The 15569-nt window shown below is 39.1% G+C and overlaps 1 protein-coding gene across 3 annotated transcripts in view; it reads left to right on the forward strand.

The window, feature by feature from the left end:
- Positions 1–15569, forward strand: part of ints10 (integrator complex subunit 10) — a 321144-nt gene that overhangs the window by 210844 nt on the left and 94731 nt on the right. For all 3 annotated transcript variants that reach the window (XM_051927742.1, XM_051927743.1, XM_051927744.1), the window contains one exon: positions 4166–4248. In XM_051927742.1, the coding sequence (XP_051783702.1) occupies positions 4166–4248 (83 nt within the window). The remainder of the gene's footprint in view (positions 1–4165; positions 4249–15569) is intronic.

A 15569-nucleotide genomic window follows, 5' to 3' on the forward strand; every position in this document is an offset into this window, starting at 1 on the left:
ACAAGAAGTCTTGAATGTGGGGCGAGTGTAAAAAAAAAAAAGAACAGATTTGGACAATTAAAGCCCCAGGAGTTTGTAGCATTTGAAATTTTAAACAATTTAGCTCACCTAATGTTAAACTGGCAGGTCTAATGGTACATAAGAAGCCCTGAAGTTGGGGCAAATGTAAAAAGGAACAGATTTGGACAAACAAAGCACCAGATTTTTGGAACATTTGAAATTTGAAACAGTTTAACTCGTCCATTAAATATTACTCTTTATTAAGTTTTTTTTTTTTTTTTTTAATTTTAATCCAGCTAAAGATGCATATATAAATTTTACAATAGAAAATGTTCCAAACTTAGCAGATGGATTTTCTGACAAACCACATTTTTAAAAGCGTGTTGGTTCAAAAACAGCTTTAAAGAGCTTGTTGAAAATATCCTGAATTATCTTAAAATTAATTAACTCATCTGTAAAAATGCTGTATAGTAATGTTTGAATTTTTATTTTTACTATTGATTTTAAGCAGATACTTTTATGTGCGAGAAAATGTAACAGAAAAAATTTAGAATGTGCACATGGTAAGATAAATCATGTAGTCCATGATAATAAAATTGTTTATAAACCCCATGCTGAAATTCCCCAAAGATAATAACATCACCATTAATTGTTACACTGGGACAATTTCCATATCTATCACTCATTAAAGTTCAAGAAAATTTTGGTGTTATTAGTATTGAATACAAAATGTGTGACATTGTTACATCCCTAGTCTACAGTTAGAGATTACTCATTTTCACCGTAAATTTCTTATTTATGAATCTGCCCTGAACACATGTTTTAGTTTAGCCTATCTTTTGAAGTCAGCATTGAAATCAACCTGCCTTTGTAAGCCAAAATGTCAAACTTAACACTTTTATTTTTATTTTAAAAATCTGAACATTATGGCACAGGGAGGGATTCAAGCCTGAAAGTCCTTTCACATTTATACAAAAAGATGTGAGGGAAGAATTACAGTATAGTATCTTTGAAAGTAAATGTCCACAATACTCGGTAGTCCCAAGGTACTTACCTTGTTAGTAAGCAAGTACATTTTAAAAATGCCTTTGTTATTAAAAAAATAGTTTTTCTTCATTGCTACATATTTTAAATGACACAGCATATCTTTGAAAGTGGTCTGCATGTCCAGCATGTAGGAAATTAAAGTAATGAAAAATTAACAAACCTAAAGTAGAATTAATTTGTGTATTTTTCTAAATTTACTTTGAATGGTTGAATAATATTTTTAGAAAATCATTACTTTAGTATTTGAACAATAATGTAATGATCTTTGCAGAAGTACTGTTTTGAATTAACTGTACACTCATAAGTATGTTTTGTACAACCTATCACAAAAGCATTACAGTAGTAATTTTTGCATATGTGATTACTAGGAAGCTATCTTGATATAAATTCATTTCATGTTGACATTTTTAAGATTAAGAAAGCATATATTAGATACTGTTTGAAAATGAAACTATGTGACTATGAAATGTTACACAAGTGTCAAAAATAATAGTTAAGCCTCTAGGGGATTCTGTCAAACTAAAGTATAAACTGATTCACTTAAGAGTTGTCAGTAGCAGAATTTCCAACCATTTAAAAAAAAAAAAAAACTTTTTTTCTTACTTTTGACTCATTAGCATCTACCTTGATTGTATCGTTTTAGAACGGACTGTGATAAGAGGTCTGTGGCGAAGTGTGACTTGAAATAAATCCCGCTCCAGGACTGATTGGGGTGTTTGGCTGATAGTGCAGTCATGTGCAAATGTGAGTGGGTGCTTCATTCACACCTTGGAGTAGTTGGAAGGCAGCACCTGCATCTATTTGGCAGTGCATAGATAAGGAGCCAGCATATCATAGAATGAAATCAAACACAGGAGATCAGATCAGATGTGAACAATGGAAAACTGAGTGAGCACAGATTTTGGTGTCTTGAGAGCTAGCAAGAGAGAGAGAGGCAGAGCAGTCAGTAGTCCTGCAGAAGAGAGAAGGGTCAGTGCACTAGGGGCGGATTCCCACTGATTTAAATGGAGGACCAGGTTTGATGGTGGTGGAGTCGTCCATAGGGATCCAAGGGATGCCAGGAGTGGGAGAAGGAAGACAGGAGGACAGCCAACTCTGAGAGATCTGGCAGATGCCAGCCACTGGAGGCAGCCAAGGTGGGGGTCAGCAAAGATGACCACAGCTGTAGGATTCTAAGCCTGCTCAGCAAGCCATTGGGTGAGCTGGGGAAACAGACAGAGAGAAAGTTACACTGGGCTTGGTCAAAGAATGGGGGGAATAACAAGGACCTGATGACTGTGTTGTTTTATTTTGGTTTTATCTTTGGATTTATTTGGTTTTCAACTCACTGATGGTTCACTGATTTTACTGTATTTTTTGAAGGAGGTCATTTTTTTGCATTGCACTGTCGGACACTGTTTGCATGTTGTAATTTAATAAAAGCACTTGCCACTTTTGCCCCAGCACCTTGCTGACTATGTGTGTCCTCATTTGCTCGGCTCATCTCGGTTTACGACTATGAAAGATTCTGGGTGCAAGAGGCTCCCGGAAGCAAGCAGGGAGCTTGGAGCCAACCTAGACCACCACACAGACGCAGAGTGTATTGAATGTGAACAAGGAGTTTTGGAAGGAGAGAGAAAAAAAACACTGAAAGGTCTGGTGTGTAGGAAATCATCATAAATACTAGATATGGCAATATTAATTTTGAATTCAGAAGAAATTGCTAGTGTTAGATTTTTTGTTAATGTGCAGAACCACAAGAGAAAAGTTCCTTATGCTTAGGGGAAACTTGACAATTAGAAGTTGTATTATCGTAGTATTTCCCTCTACTTACCCTTTACCTGTTTTCTCAAGGGTAAATGTTCTCGTCAAGTTCGTTATCGGGTTGGTCTACTGTTGCACTTTAAAATGAACACACACACACATAGATAAACATACACACACAGACCCTAACCACAACAGTGCCCCATGAATGACACACACACGCTGATTAACTCTTAGCACTTTAAACCACACATCAGCCTGTCACTCAGCACTTCAAGAGACTTACTTATTATCGGCACGAACATCATACGATGTTTTAGTGATATCTCAGACCTAAAAATTACTTTTGGTCTACAAGAATACATTTAAACATACAAAGACTCAGCACTCAGCACCATTTATCAGCCAAGAATACCTTCTTTTTATTATACTGTCCCTTCTATTGAGTGGCGCCCTCACTCTCAGCCTTATAAACCTCGCAGCACAGATATAATGGCAAAAAATCTGTCTGTCACCAGGTGCTCAAAGAAATCTAACTTATTAATTCAATCACTCTAGACATTAAGACAAAGAATAGAAAGTTAAAAGCAGCCTGGTATTTATTACAAGAATAATAATAATACCACTGGAACAAAGAATAATATAAAATAGGTATTGATAGGAAAGTCTGAATATATATAGTCTTTAGGAATAGCTTACGAAAAAAAGTAGAAATGACAAGGATGAATGTCCCAGGGCGGCGTTTGATTTAGCAATCGAAGTTCATGATGCCTTTCTGACGACCAGTGCCGTCTTCGTCTGTTCCTCTTCATCTCCTTCTGTACTTTCTTCTTCTCCTCCTTCTGCTCCTCTCCTTCCTCTTTCAAACCAAGGCATATTTATTATGAAATGTCATGCCTTGGTTTCACAACACATGCACCTGATTGGCTGGCTGTCAATGTGATTGATGAATTTTGCTCAAACTCTTTCCCAGATAATAAAGTTCTTTGATATTGCCTCAGTCTCCCTTTCCCAGGTCATAAACCCAATTGTTGTCCCAGATGTCCATCCATAAAGTAATCAATAGCCTGAGGTATCAGCTCAGCATCTTTTCCCAGGCTGTAAAATAATTGAGCCCCCAGACTGTCTTCCTTTCAATGTTGGAAACAGCCGTTTTAAAAGTGAGGTGTAAGAAAACCTCCTTTGATTTGTCTTTAATGTAGTTTATCTGTTGTTTTATCTTGACCAAAATATAATGGAAAATTAAACCAAAATGTACATATTTTATACACCATAACAGAAGTATAAATACATGACTTGTTAATTCAGTGTGTATATGACTGTATTTGTTACTTCAATAAACATTAGATTATTTTTGTTCTTTTATTTATTTTAGAGTTCAAGAGAATTTGTTTATCATGGAAAACAGACTCTTGGTTGTGGCTGAGGATATTCTTGACAGACATGATTATTTATCAGGTAATGAGCATTTGAAATATTTTTGTTGTAGGACTTTTTTTTGTGTGTGCATGAACAGAGAATCAAGCAGACACACAAAAGTAACTGCTGACATTATGAGTGGTTCTTTCTTTGAATGACCTGTAACATTTTACTGAAGGTAATAACTGAAAAGTACAGTCACCTGGATAATAGTAGTCTGTGATTATTATAGAGGGGATGAGTTACATTTATTACTCATATGGGTAAAGAGCTAGATAATCACCTTCACTTTCTTTGTTTTGTTGGAAGTTGGCTGATTTCTAGAGCAGTGGTTCTCAAAGTGTGGTTTGTGGATTACCTGTGGTCCACAAGCTGGCATTTATCATATCTAAGTGACATTTAAATCACTCAGATATATTACTCAGTTATGTGCTTAAGTGATTTAAAAGCTTAAACATGCCTACTACTTCATTCTTGCATCCCTTCTTTTATTCTGATGTATTTTTTGTGTTGTTAAAATCATGCAGCTCCCTAATCTCTGATCTCCTATGAGAACTTCCTGAAAATGGAAGAATCCTTTTAAACAAAAGCATTGGATACTCCATCCATTTTATTTTATTTCATTTTTTTGTTAATACCAGAAAAATAAACTATTTCTTGTTGTAATGTTATGGAAAATATTTTTCTTTTCATACTTACCCTAAACCTTTGCTTTATCAAATATCAAATACTCTAAACTGTAGAGCATTCTTTCACCTGGCCAGAATTGTCAGTCATAGTGTGCCCACTGGGCGGTTGTAGTTTTATCCACTATGTAGTTTATCCACACCCTTACCTGTAGACTGTTTTTCCCAAGACTTCATTGTGCATAGATTATTTATGAAACCTATGTGTTTGCATTTCTGCTTACCAGTCCTGTGAACCGTTAGTCACAGTATGTCCACAAGGCAGTTGGGGCTTCAGCCACTAAGGTACACCCTTACTCATATAGTGCTGTTTCTGTTACCGGCTATTTACTGAAGTTGTCCCTGTCTCTGACCTGGAATAAATAATAAGATCTTCATTTCCAGACGATGAGCCACAGGCAGAATAGCAATGAAGGCAAACTGTTCTTCTTTTTAATATAATTTAACTGTAATTCCATTAAGTAGATGTACTATATAACATTCACAACCTCTGCCCTTGTAGCTGCAGCAGTTTTAAGATTAACTTTTTTCTCTGGCTAGGTTGCATATTTCTTAGGTACAAAGCCTTTGCGGAGGAGTAATCATAGCAGCTTGTGTCATTCTCAGATGGGGAAAAAGATGCTCTCTCTATGTTATTGTGTGGATTATGTCTAAAATACCAATTGCTAAATATACAGTAAACCAAGTTAAGTAAATCTGCTAATGTCAGATTTCAGTCTGTTGGTTTAGCATTTTAGTCTATATAACAGAGTCCATGTAATCCCACCTATGGGTGTACCGCCTTCATCAGAACAATACAGATGAAATGTAAATATAATTTTGTTCAAAATTCTAAAAATTTTGTGAGTTCCAAAGTTTTTATCCACATATTAATCACCAAACTCCTTGTCATCTCGTTGTAGTCTGCTTGTCAGTCCCTCCCTATTAGTTCATTTTCTTTTCCATAATGCAGTGAACAAAGTTAAAACAACATTTATTTTAATAATTGCTAACCAGGATTGAAAAGACAAAGGAACCCATAAATTGAAAGATTCTGTCACGCCCCTTGAAACATCAAAATATAGCAGTATTTCTATGCTAATGTATTTATAAAAGGTCGTTATCAGGATGGATAATGGAAAGTGGCCTGTTGGCCTGAGCAGTCAAAGAAAGAAAAGAAGATTTAGACCGATTTATTTTATAACTGGCCAGTTTAAATTTTTTCCTTATAGTACACATAATGGTTAGTGTTAGGGTTATATCTGAATAGTACATTCAGTTTTGTCATTATGATTAAAAAACAGAAAAACATCAGAGGAAACAGTATGTGTTTCCAAAAACCTGGATAAACCCAAAGCATATAACACTTGGAATTATTGATATATAGCCCTTTTCAGATTACACCAATGCCATTTGGTTCACTTATTAAAAACTGCCTTTTTTGAAATGTTTTAATTCTGTTCAAGGCAGAATCGGTAAACTATCTGTTTATCAATTGACCTGGATTTCTAAATATTTATTTGATGTAATTCTTGACTCTGTTTTTGTAAGTTGGACTAGTGTCTCTTCTTTCTTAAATTAATGATTCAGTTTTTACTTGATATTGTTCTAGAGCAAGTTATCCAAGTGCTATTTAAACATTTCTTGAAGAGTGAATAAGAATGTTATATATTAGATGTGTAAAACATTGACTCATATTTTTAAAATTCAATGCATATTTAAGAAATTTACACAGATTTGAAGCTAATAGATGTCGTTCCATTCCACTGTATAAAAAATGTGATCGGGCTAATCCAAGTAACCATATGCCAGTAAGCCTAATATGATTCATGGGTAAATTTGTGGAAACAATTCTTAAGGAAAAGCCCAAATACCACATGGTAAGGCCAGGTGTACTGGTGAACTGTCAGCATGTATTTATACAAGGAAGGTTGTGTTTCCCTACATTTTGGAATTCTGCAAGAGAGCAACAATATCATATAATCAGAGAGATTCATGTGGTATTTTTACAGGTATCACACTTTTCAGAAATCTGTTAATAAGGTATCACATGATAGGCTTATAATCAAACTAAAAGAAGGAACAGTTCAAGTCTGTGGATGGGTGCAAAACTGGCTTAAACACAGAAAGCAGAGAGTTATGCTGCAAGCAGTTTTTCTTGAATTAGATGATGTTAAAAGTTGTGACCCTCAGGAATTAGTTCCGGGACTGCCTCTATTTTTAGTATATAAATAATCTTGATAAAATTATCAGTTACTAGGTGGTTTAGTTTGTAGATGATAGTAAACAAGGTGGTATGGCATATAACCTAGAATCAAATATATTATAGCTGAATTATTACAGATCAACCAAGCAGATTTGTGGCAGATAAATTTAATCTAAATCTAATGCATTACACATAGGAAATAAAAATATTAGACATAAATACAAATTGGGGGGGGCTTGTGCAGTGGTAGTGCTGCTACCTTGCAGTAAGGAGACCTGGGTTCGCTTCCCGGGTCCTCCCTGCGTGGAGTTTGCATGTTCTCCCCGTGTCTGCGTGAGTTTCCTCTGGGTGCTCCGGTTTCCTCCCATAGTCCAAAGACATGCAGGTTAGGTGCATTGGTGATCCTAAATTGTCCCTAGTGTGTGCTTGGTGTGTGTGTGTGTGTGTGTGTGTGCGCCCTGTGGTGGGCTGGCGCCCTTTGTTGGCTGGGATTGGCTCCAGCAGACCCCCCGTGACCCTGTGTTAGGATATAGCGGGTTGGAGAATGACTGACTGACATGACTGACTGACAAATTAGGGAGTTTGAAACTTCAAAGTACACTTTATAGGAAAGACCTGGTAGTCGTGCTGAACTTCTCACTATCAACATCTATGTTCTCTCTTTAAGTGATTAAGAAGGCTAGTAGGATGTTAGGATGTAGAGACCAATATGTGGAGTACAAGTCACTGGAGATTATGTTTAAGCTTATACAATATACTGATGAGGCCCTGTCTTGAATACAATGTGCAATTTTGGTCTCCATTTTACAAAAAACAGCTAGGATGATGTCCAAAGAAGAGTGACTAGACTAATTTGAGAACTGTGAAAATGTGGTATAGCATTACATTACACTTGTTCCAAAAGGGTATCACTAAGAATTTTTTTTTTTTGGCTAAATCTTTGAGATCTGTAGTCATTGTCATAGTATGTACATGTAGGAGAGGTATATCCAGCAGGAGGGGCTTGCTTATTTTGATTACACTTCTTTTAATGAAAATTATTCAGTTTATTTAGTTAAATTTGCCACAAGGAATTGTGTTTGAAAATTAAGCCTGTTTTATAAATTAAAAAATAACTAGCTTGTTCCTGCATTTTTTTAATGGAGCTAATGGGTACCAAGGTTTCAAATTGTTTAAAACAAAAAAAGGCTTTAAACTTTTTAAAATGTTTACTCTGAAGCAGCAAAGGTATGGAGTAAGATCACTGTCAAAAATGAAATAATTTAAGTCAAATTTACATTTCACACGTGTCAGGTATGCTTGCGCTTCTGAAAGTTATGCTTTCTTCTTAAAGTTATGCTTGCTCTTTTGAAAATTACGCTTGCTGTTCTGAATATTATGCTTGCAACTCTGAAAATTACGCATGCTCCTAAAAAATACGCTTGCACTCCTAAAAGTTAAGGCTTGCTTCTGAAAATTACAAGTACAATTTTCAGACGTGAAAAACTGTCAAAAATAAGTCATTGGATGTACAAGACATTCACTATAGTAATCCATCGCTATATCACACTTCGACTTTCGCGGCTTCACTCCATCGCGGACTTTATATGTAAGCATATTTAAATATATATCGCGGATTTTTTGCTGGTTCACGGATTTCTGCGGACAATGGGTCTTTTAATTTCTGGTACACGCTTCCTCAGTTGGTTTGCCCAGTTGATTTCATACAAGGGACGCTATTGGCAGATGGCTGAGAAGCTACCCAACCACCGCGCATATTATGTATTAAATAAAACTCCTCAAATATATTGTGAGCACAGGGGCTGTTCACACCCCTAGAGGACACGGCCGCTCCTCAAAAAACGCTGAAAGATTACCTTCACACTGCTCCCTTCTTTGCTGGGCTTACATGTGGCTGCTTTCCAAGCGATATGCTTCCCGCATGGTGCTTCGCATACTTAAAAGATCAAACAGCACGTATTGATTTTTGATTGTTTGCTTTCCTCTCTCTCTCTCTCTCTCTGTCTCTATCTCGATCGCTCTGACATTCTCTGCTCCTGACGAAGGGGGTGTGAGCAGAGGGGCTGTTCACACACTGGCCTAGAGGATACGGAGGCTCCTCTGAAAAATGCTTGCTCCCTTCCTTGCAGCTACTTTGTCCGGCGGTGCTTCGCATACTTAAAAGCCAAACAGCCCTATTGATTTTTGACTGTTTGCTTCTCTCTCTCTCTCTCTCTCTCTCTCTCTGACGCGCACTCCTTTGAAGAGGAAGATATGTTTGCATTCTTTTAATTGTGAGATGGAACTGTCATCTCTGTCTTGTCATGGAGCACAGTTTAAACTTTTGAAAAAGAGACAAATGTTTGTTTGCAGTGTTTGAATAACGTTCCTGTCTCTCTACAACCTCCTGTGTTTCTGTGCAAATCTGTAACCCAAGCATGACAATATAAAAATAACCATATAAGCATATGGTTTCTACTTCGCGGAGTTTCACCTTTCGCGGGGGGGTCTGGAACGCAACCCCCGCGATGGAGGAGGGATTACTGTATTGAGGAAGAAGCTATCAATTTTTGTTACTGCGCATGTGCCACAAAGGTAGAATGCTGGAGTTACTTTTGATAGCGATCGTACTTCATACTTATAGTGGCTCCAAAGGGAAAAATGCAAAAACAAAATAAAACCGACACAATAAAATTAATTAAACAATGACAACATGCAATTAACAATAAAAAGTAAGAGCATGAAATTAACAAATTAACAGTGGTGAGTTTTAAACTTTACATAACGTCTTAGCTGAGTGTCCAGTTCCCAACCTTCAGATTTCGGCACTCTTGGTCATAGATTTGGGGTTGAGGTGGGAGGAATGGAATTATGAAACTAAACCCTTAAAGGAGATGAATATATACAAAACAGACGTAAAGATCGGGGACTTTGCACAATATAAACTTCTGAAGCAGCCCCCTCGTGACGGCACTGCCTTTAAGTGAGTTTTTTTTATTTTATTTTATTTTTTTTTAACGCTCACGATTTTGCTACGGAAGCACTGAATTATATTAATGACCAAGTGTGAAATAAGCAAAATAAATCATAAACTGTTATATATGACAATAAATACATAACATTAAATATGGCAGTTTGCAAGTTATGACAATAAATACATAATAACTTTAAATATGTCAGTTTGCAAGTTCTCCCCGTGTCTGGTCCAAAGACATGCAGGTTAGGTGCTTTGATGGTACTAAATTGTGTGCGTGTGTATGTATGTTCGCCCTGCGATAGACTGGTGCCCTATGCTGGCTGGGATAGGCTCCGGCAGACCCCCACGACCCTGTTCAGGATTAAGCAGGTTTGAAAATGACTGACTGACATAAAGGAATAAGGAACAAGAGGCATATTTCCTGACCCATTTAATCATTTATACTTGAATTTCATGTTGTTGTTATTTATTTAGTGTCACAATCTGACAATAATTTTATTTATTTTCAATTTACTTATTTGTGTATTTATCCATGCATCTAACCAGTTTCTAAACCCACTGTATCCTGAGCAGAAGCAGAGTCACAGAGAAGCTTGAGCCTATCCCAGAAAGCATAAAGATCTTTTCTTTTCTTTTTTGTCTGTGCCAATTAAACATGACATAAATCTCATTCATCAGATTACATTGTGTTTGCTTTGCCAGTCAGTATGACCCATATAACCATATTGGGACAAGAAAAACTCAACTGAAATTTTAAAAAGGCAACTTTGTCACAAAGTTATTAAAATTAGTGTGGTCTAGTGCCATTTAACCCTTTGCAATGGTAACTGAACATCACAGTGAAACCTGTTCATTGGATATGGCAAGTTTGTAAGAAACAAAACGGCAGCAGTAACCCACTAAGCCGAGAAAGGCTTGGACTTCCCGCTTGGTCCTCGGATGGGGCCATTTCAATATGGTATCTATTTTGAAGAACTGTGGCTTCACAGTACCTCGACCTGCCAGGTAGCCTAAATAGTTGGCTTTGTTCAATTCAAAGTCCAGCTTCACCAAGTGTCCGTAATACCGCTTGGACCTGCTGTAAGTGTTCCTCCTGAAGTGCTGGAATAGATGATGATGTCATCCAGGTAGGCAGCACTATATGAGTTATGAGGCTGGAATACATTATCCACCAAAGTAAGTCGCAAGTGCATGTAACCCTACTCTCTCTTCTGTTTCCTTTTCCGGTGTCCTATTGGTGGTGGCTTGTGCCACCACCATCTACCCAAAGCACCATGATGTTCCAACAATGATGGATGGATTAAAAGCCAGAAGTCTGTATGACCATCACCATCAAGTGACTCCGTGAGAACCCTAACTACAAAGAGGACTATTTCATTTATGTTAGGTAGAATGCCCAAAGGGGACTGGGCAGTCTCGTGGCCTGGAACCCCTACAGATTTTATTTTTTTCTCCAGCCTTCTGGAGTTTTTTTTTGTTTTTTCTGTCCACCCTGGCCATCGGACCTTACTCCTTTTTATGTTAACTAAGGTTGTCTTATTTTAATTTCTTATTTGTCTTTTATTCTTCTTTTCTTCATTATGTAAAGCACTTTGAGCTACTTTTTGTATGAAAATGTGCTATATAAATAAATGTTGTTGTTGTTGTAACCCAAATGGGAGTACACGATATTGCCAGTGAACGCTAGGGGAACTAAATGCAGTCTTAGCCTTTGCAGAGTCAGTTAAAGGAACCTGCCAGTACCCCTTTGTCTTATGAAATGTGGCCAAATATTTAGCCTGTCCTAGTCTCTTGAGGAGGTTGTCCACTTGTGGCATTGGATAGGCATCAAATTGAGAGACTTGATTAAGTTGACTTATGTCTGGCTTATTGACCAAGACAATGGGACTGGACCAGGGACTATGACTTTCCTCGATCACTTATAGTTCCAGCATGCACTTGATCTCAAACTCTACTTCATCTCTTTTTGCCTCAGGAAGGTGATATGGGCGTACTCAAACATTATGCACAATCAAAGAGGTCCTGCCAGGTTTTTCACTCACTACCTCCATGACAGAGAGGATCGCTGCTTCCAGCTCCCGTCTTTGTCTGGGACTCGCAAGTCTGCACTGAAATTACGGTTATTTTTGTGGACAAAGAGTAAGCAGGGCTGACCGGAGGAGGGATTGGGATCCCTATCCTTCCACGGCTTCAGCAGGTTTACATGATAGACCCACTTACTCGGTCGATGATTGGGTTGTTTCACCAAATAGTCGACGAGTCCTTTCCTCTCCTTAACTTCATAAGGCCCTTGCAAGTGGGCTAGCAACTTAGAGTGAGAATTAGGAACTAAGATCATAACACGACACTAAACCCAAAGCCGCCCATCGGGTGGAACTCTTGGAGATTCATACCACAATCATAATGTCAGGCCTGTGATGCTTGAGCCTCTTCATTGTGACTTTTGAGCAGGGGGTGAATTTTTCCAAAGCTATTGCGTAATTGTGCAATATATTCTAATATATTATGGATGGGAGAGCCTCTTCTTCCCAGCCTTCTTTTAAAATATCCAATATGCCCCGGGGTTGTCTTCCATATAATAATTCAAAAGGTGAGCACCCTGTAGAGGCTTGTGGAAGTTCCCGATTTGCAAAAAGGATGAGGGGGAAGAGTTGATCCCAGTTCCTTCCATCCTCATTGACCACCTTGCGAAGCATTTGTTTGAGAGTCTGATTAAACCTCTCCACTAGAGCATTGGTTTGAGGATGATACACCACAGTCTTTAGATTCTTTATTTTAAGTAATCTGGCCATTTCCTTTGAACGTCTCTGAGGTAAAAGGCGTCCCCTGATTCGTTAGGACTTCTTTAGGGATGCCGATTCCTACCAACTCCCATGCAATGGCTTTACTAGTAGTTAAGCACTACAGAACAGCTTCAGGATATTGAGTAGCATAATCCACTAGGACTATAATATATTTATATCCTCTAGCGACAGACCTCCTCATTAATTCCTGGCCAATGAAATCGGAGCTTAATCTTCTCCCAAATTTTTTGGTTCCCAAATGGCCTCCTAGGAGGTGGGCGTGAGCTAATTCACAAACCTGCCGCTGGAAGGTCCGTGGGATTAGTAACAACTTCTGCACCTCCCCCTCAAGCTCTGCCACTCAATACAACAGTCCGTTTTCTAAGACAAAATGAGGACCCTGTGGCATGGCCTGATGAGTGCGTTGACCATTGGCAAGGGCAACTACATTCTTTGCAAATGTAAGGGAATCATCATTCCATTGTTCCTTTTTAAACGAAGTTGGCGTGAGCTAATTGAGAGAGAGGGTCAGGACCGATTTCAAGGGGTGTGGTGTCCTCCCGTGTTGCCATGGCAACTGTTGATGACGTTTCCACCTGCAACGGTCTGGGAGTTGCCACGTCACATTGAGTGGCTGCATTTTCTCTGTCGGCCTGCTGGTTACATAGCCTGGTGGTAGCTTGCGACATATCATCTTTGTCTATAACTAGGCCCAAAATTGATCTAGGAGTGGAATGTGTTAAAACACTTTTAATTTTAGACCAGTCCCATCCCAGTATGACCAGGAATGATGGATTTGGAAGGACTACCAGTTATTTTTTTCAGCAAACCTTCATAACTGATGATACAAATGGCGGACCTGTACCAAAGGGTTTCACCGAGGATGCTGGTTAGACTTCATTTTTTGCCACTGTTGCAGTAACACATACCAGCAAGCTACAATGGAAATGTTGCTGCCTGAGTCAATTATGGCAGTGGTTTTGAAACCATTCACAACTACCACTCCTGTATGTGGAATTGCCAGGGGATTTGTAAGTGCACAACACCCTACCCCATCCATCTGCATTCCCCCTTGTCTCCAAGTAAATTGTGTGACCACGAATCGGCGGACTTCGCCTCAGGCTCCAGTTCGTGACAGGTGGACCAGTATTTTGAGACATAATCCATCTGGGTTTGACTAAAGGACAGTTTTGAAGGTAGCAGACAACCTGCTCCACTATTTGTTGGGCGTTGTTTTCACCTGGTCTTAACCATTGCCCTACTTTGGCCCATATAGAGTATGCTTCTACATGTGTGGGCCATTATGGATCAAACCTCCACTATTTTGTTACTCTCACTTACTGGTCTTGGCCACCCCCATGTTTAGCCAAGAGCTGTGCCTTGGTGGGGAAGAAGGCACTCTCTTCCGAGTAAACATAATAAGCCCCCCCTTTGCCTCACCCATCTGGTCCAGCTCAGTCCTGTTAGTCCACACACTCCCCGTGGTATCTTGTTTGCCCAGTTATGTGTACTGGGGATGGAGCCTGCACTTGGTCTTTCCGAACCCTGGGACACATTCCCACTCGCAAACTTGGGTACGGTACTTTTCCACCTGGATGTTTTTCAGGTCTGGGTCCTTGTACTTCTTGGAGCCCATCATCCTGCTGACTATGCCAGATGTCAAAGATGAGACAAAAAAGAGTTGGTGCAGCCACCCGTTTAATTTTTCATGACTGCAATTGGATGAATTGAGGTAATTATGACCAGAAGGGGCATCTTCTGGACCAGAATTGACACCATTGGGCTTGTGACCAGAAGGGGCATCTACTGGACCAGAAGTAACGTCATGGGGCTCCTGACTGGAAGTGTCATCATGGAGGCCAAGCGGAATTTCCCGTAATGGGTCTGCAATGGAAAAAGAGGAAGGATCAGTGCACCTTTCCTCCCCTGGTCTGGTGTGGAATTACCTTCCTTTGAGCCCTTTAGCTGCCTCCTATGTGCACGTGTGTGACTATATATATATCTATATGGTTGAAATAGTTTACTGTCAAATAATGCAAAGAGTATGCGACACGTGTTTCACCCTAATTCTGGGCTCATCAGGCGTACACACTCACTGCACCCCCTCTCGGGAATCGAACGTCAGCATCAGAGGCGAAGCCTCTTATGTTGCGCCACGGCGTGTGGTTCGTTTATTTGACAGTATATAGATTGGGGTAATTACATTCATGGCATTCGTAGTCTGAATCACAATCTGGTTGTATGGGTGGTTACCTACCAGGTAACGCTTGTGGTTGGTCAGCAAGTCGGCTAACATCCACCACGGTTCCCTCTTTCAGTTGCGAGAAGCAGATCCTATATATCTAAACTTACTAGACTTCAACATGAGTAAAACTAAGTAAGCCGGCTGTCCCCAGTTGCTTGTCAAAATTCTACAAAATAAAAGACCATTCAATGGTGATTAATACATGTATAAACCAAATAAGGTTGTTCCACAGTGATTGGTTAATTCAGGCTTTTCTAAAGGCTGTTGTCAGTCAGCTGGTGAAGCTCCTCTCCTTGGTTGTTTACTTCATAGGGAACATGTTCCTCAGGATGGTCTTGAATTTGTAGCCCAGGAAACAAAAGGGGCAGAATTAGTTCCCCTCACTGGGTGATCTTTCCGTGCTGCAGAATTAAGAGAAGACAATGTAGTTAATGGAGGCAGCGCCCCCTCTCGGCTTGGGGTAATATCACCTACCTGTGAGGAACTTGGAAGGTGACCCATTGAC

Source organism: Erpetoichthys calabaricus, chromosome 5 (assembly GCF_900747795.2).
Source record: "Erpetoichthys calabaricus chromosome 5, fErpCal1.3, whole genome shotgun sequence".
Taxonomy (NCBI): Eukaryota; Metazoa; Chordata; class Cladistia; order Polypteriformes; family Polypteridae; genus Erpetoichthys; species Erpetoichthys calabaricus.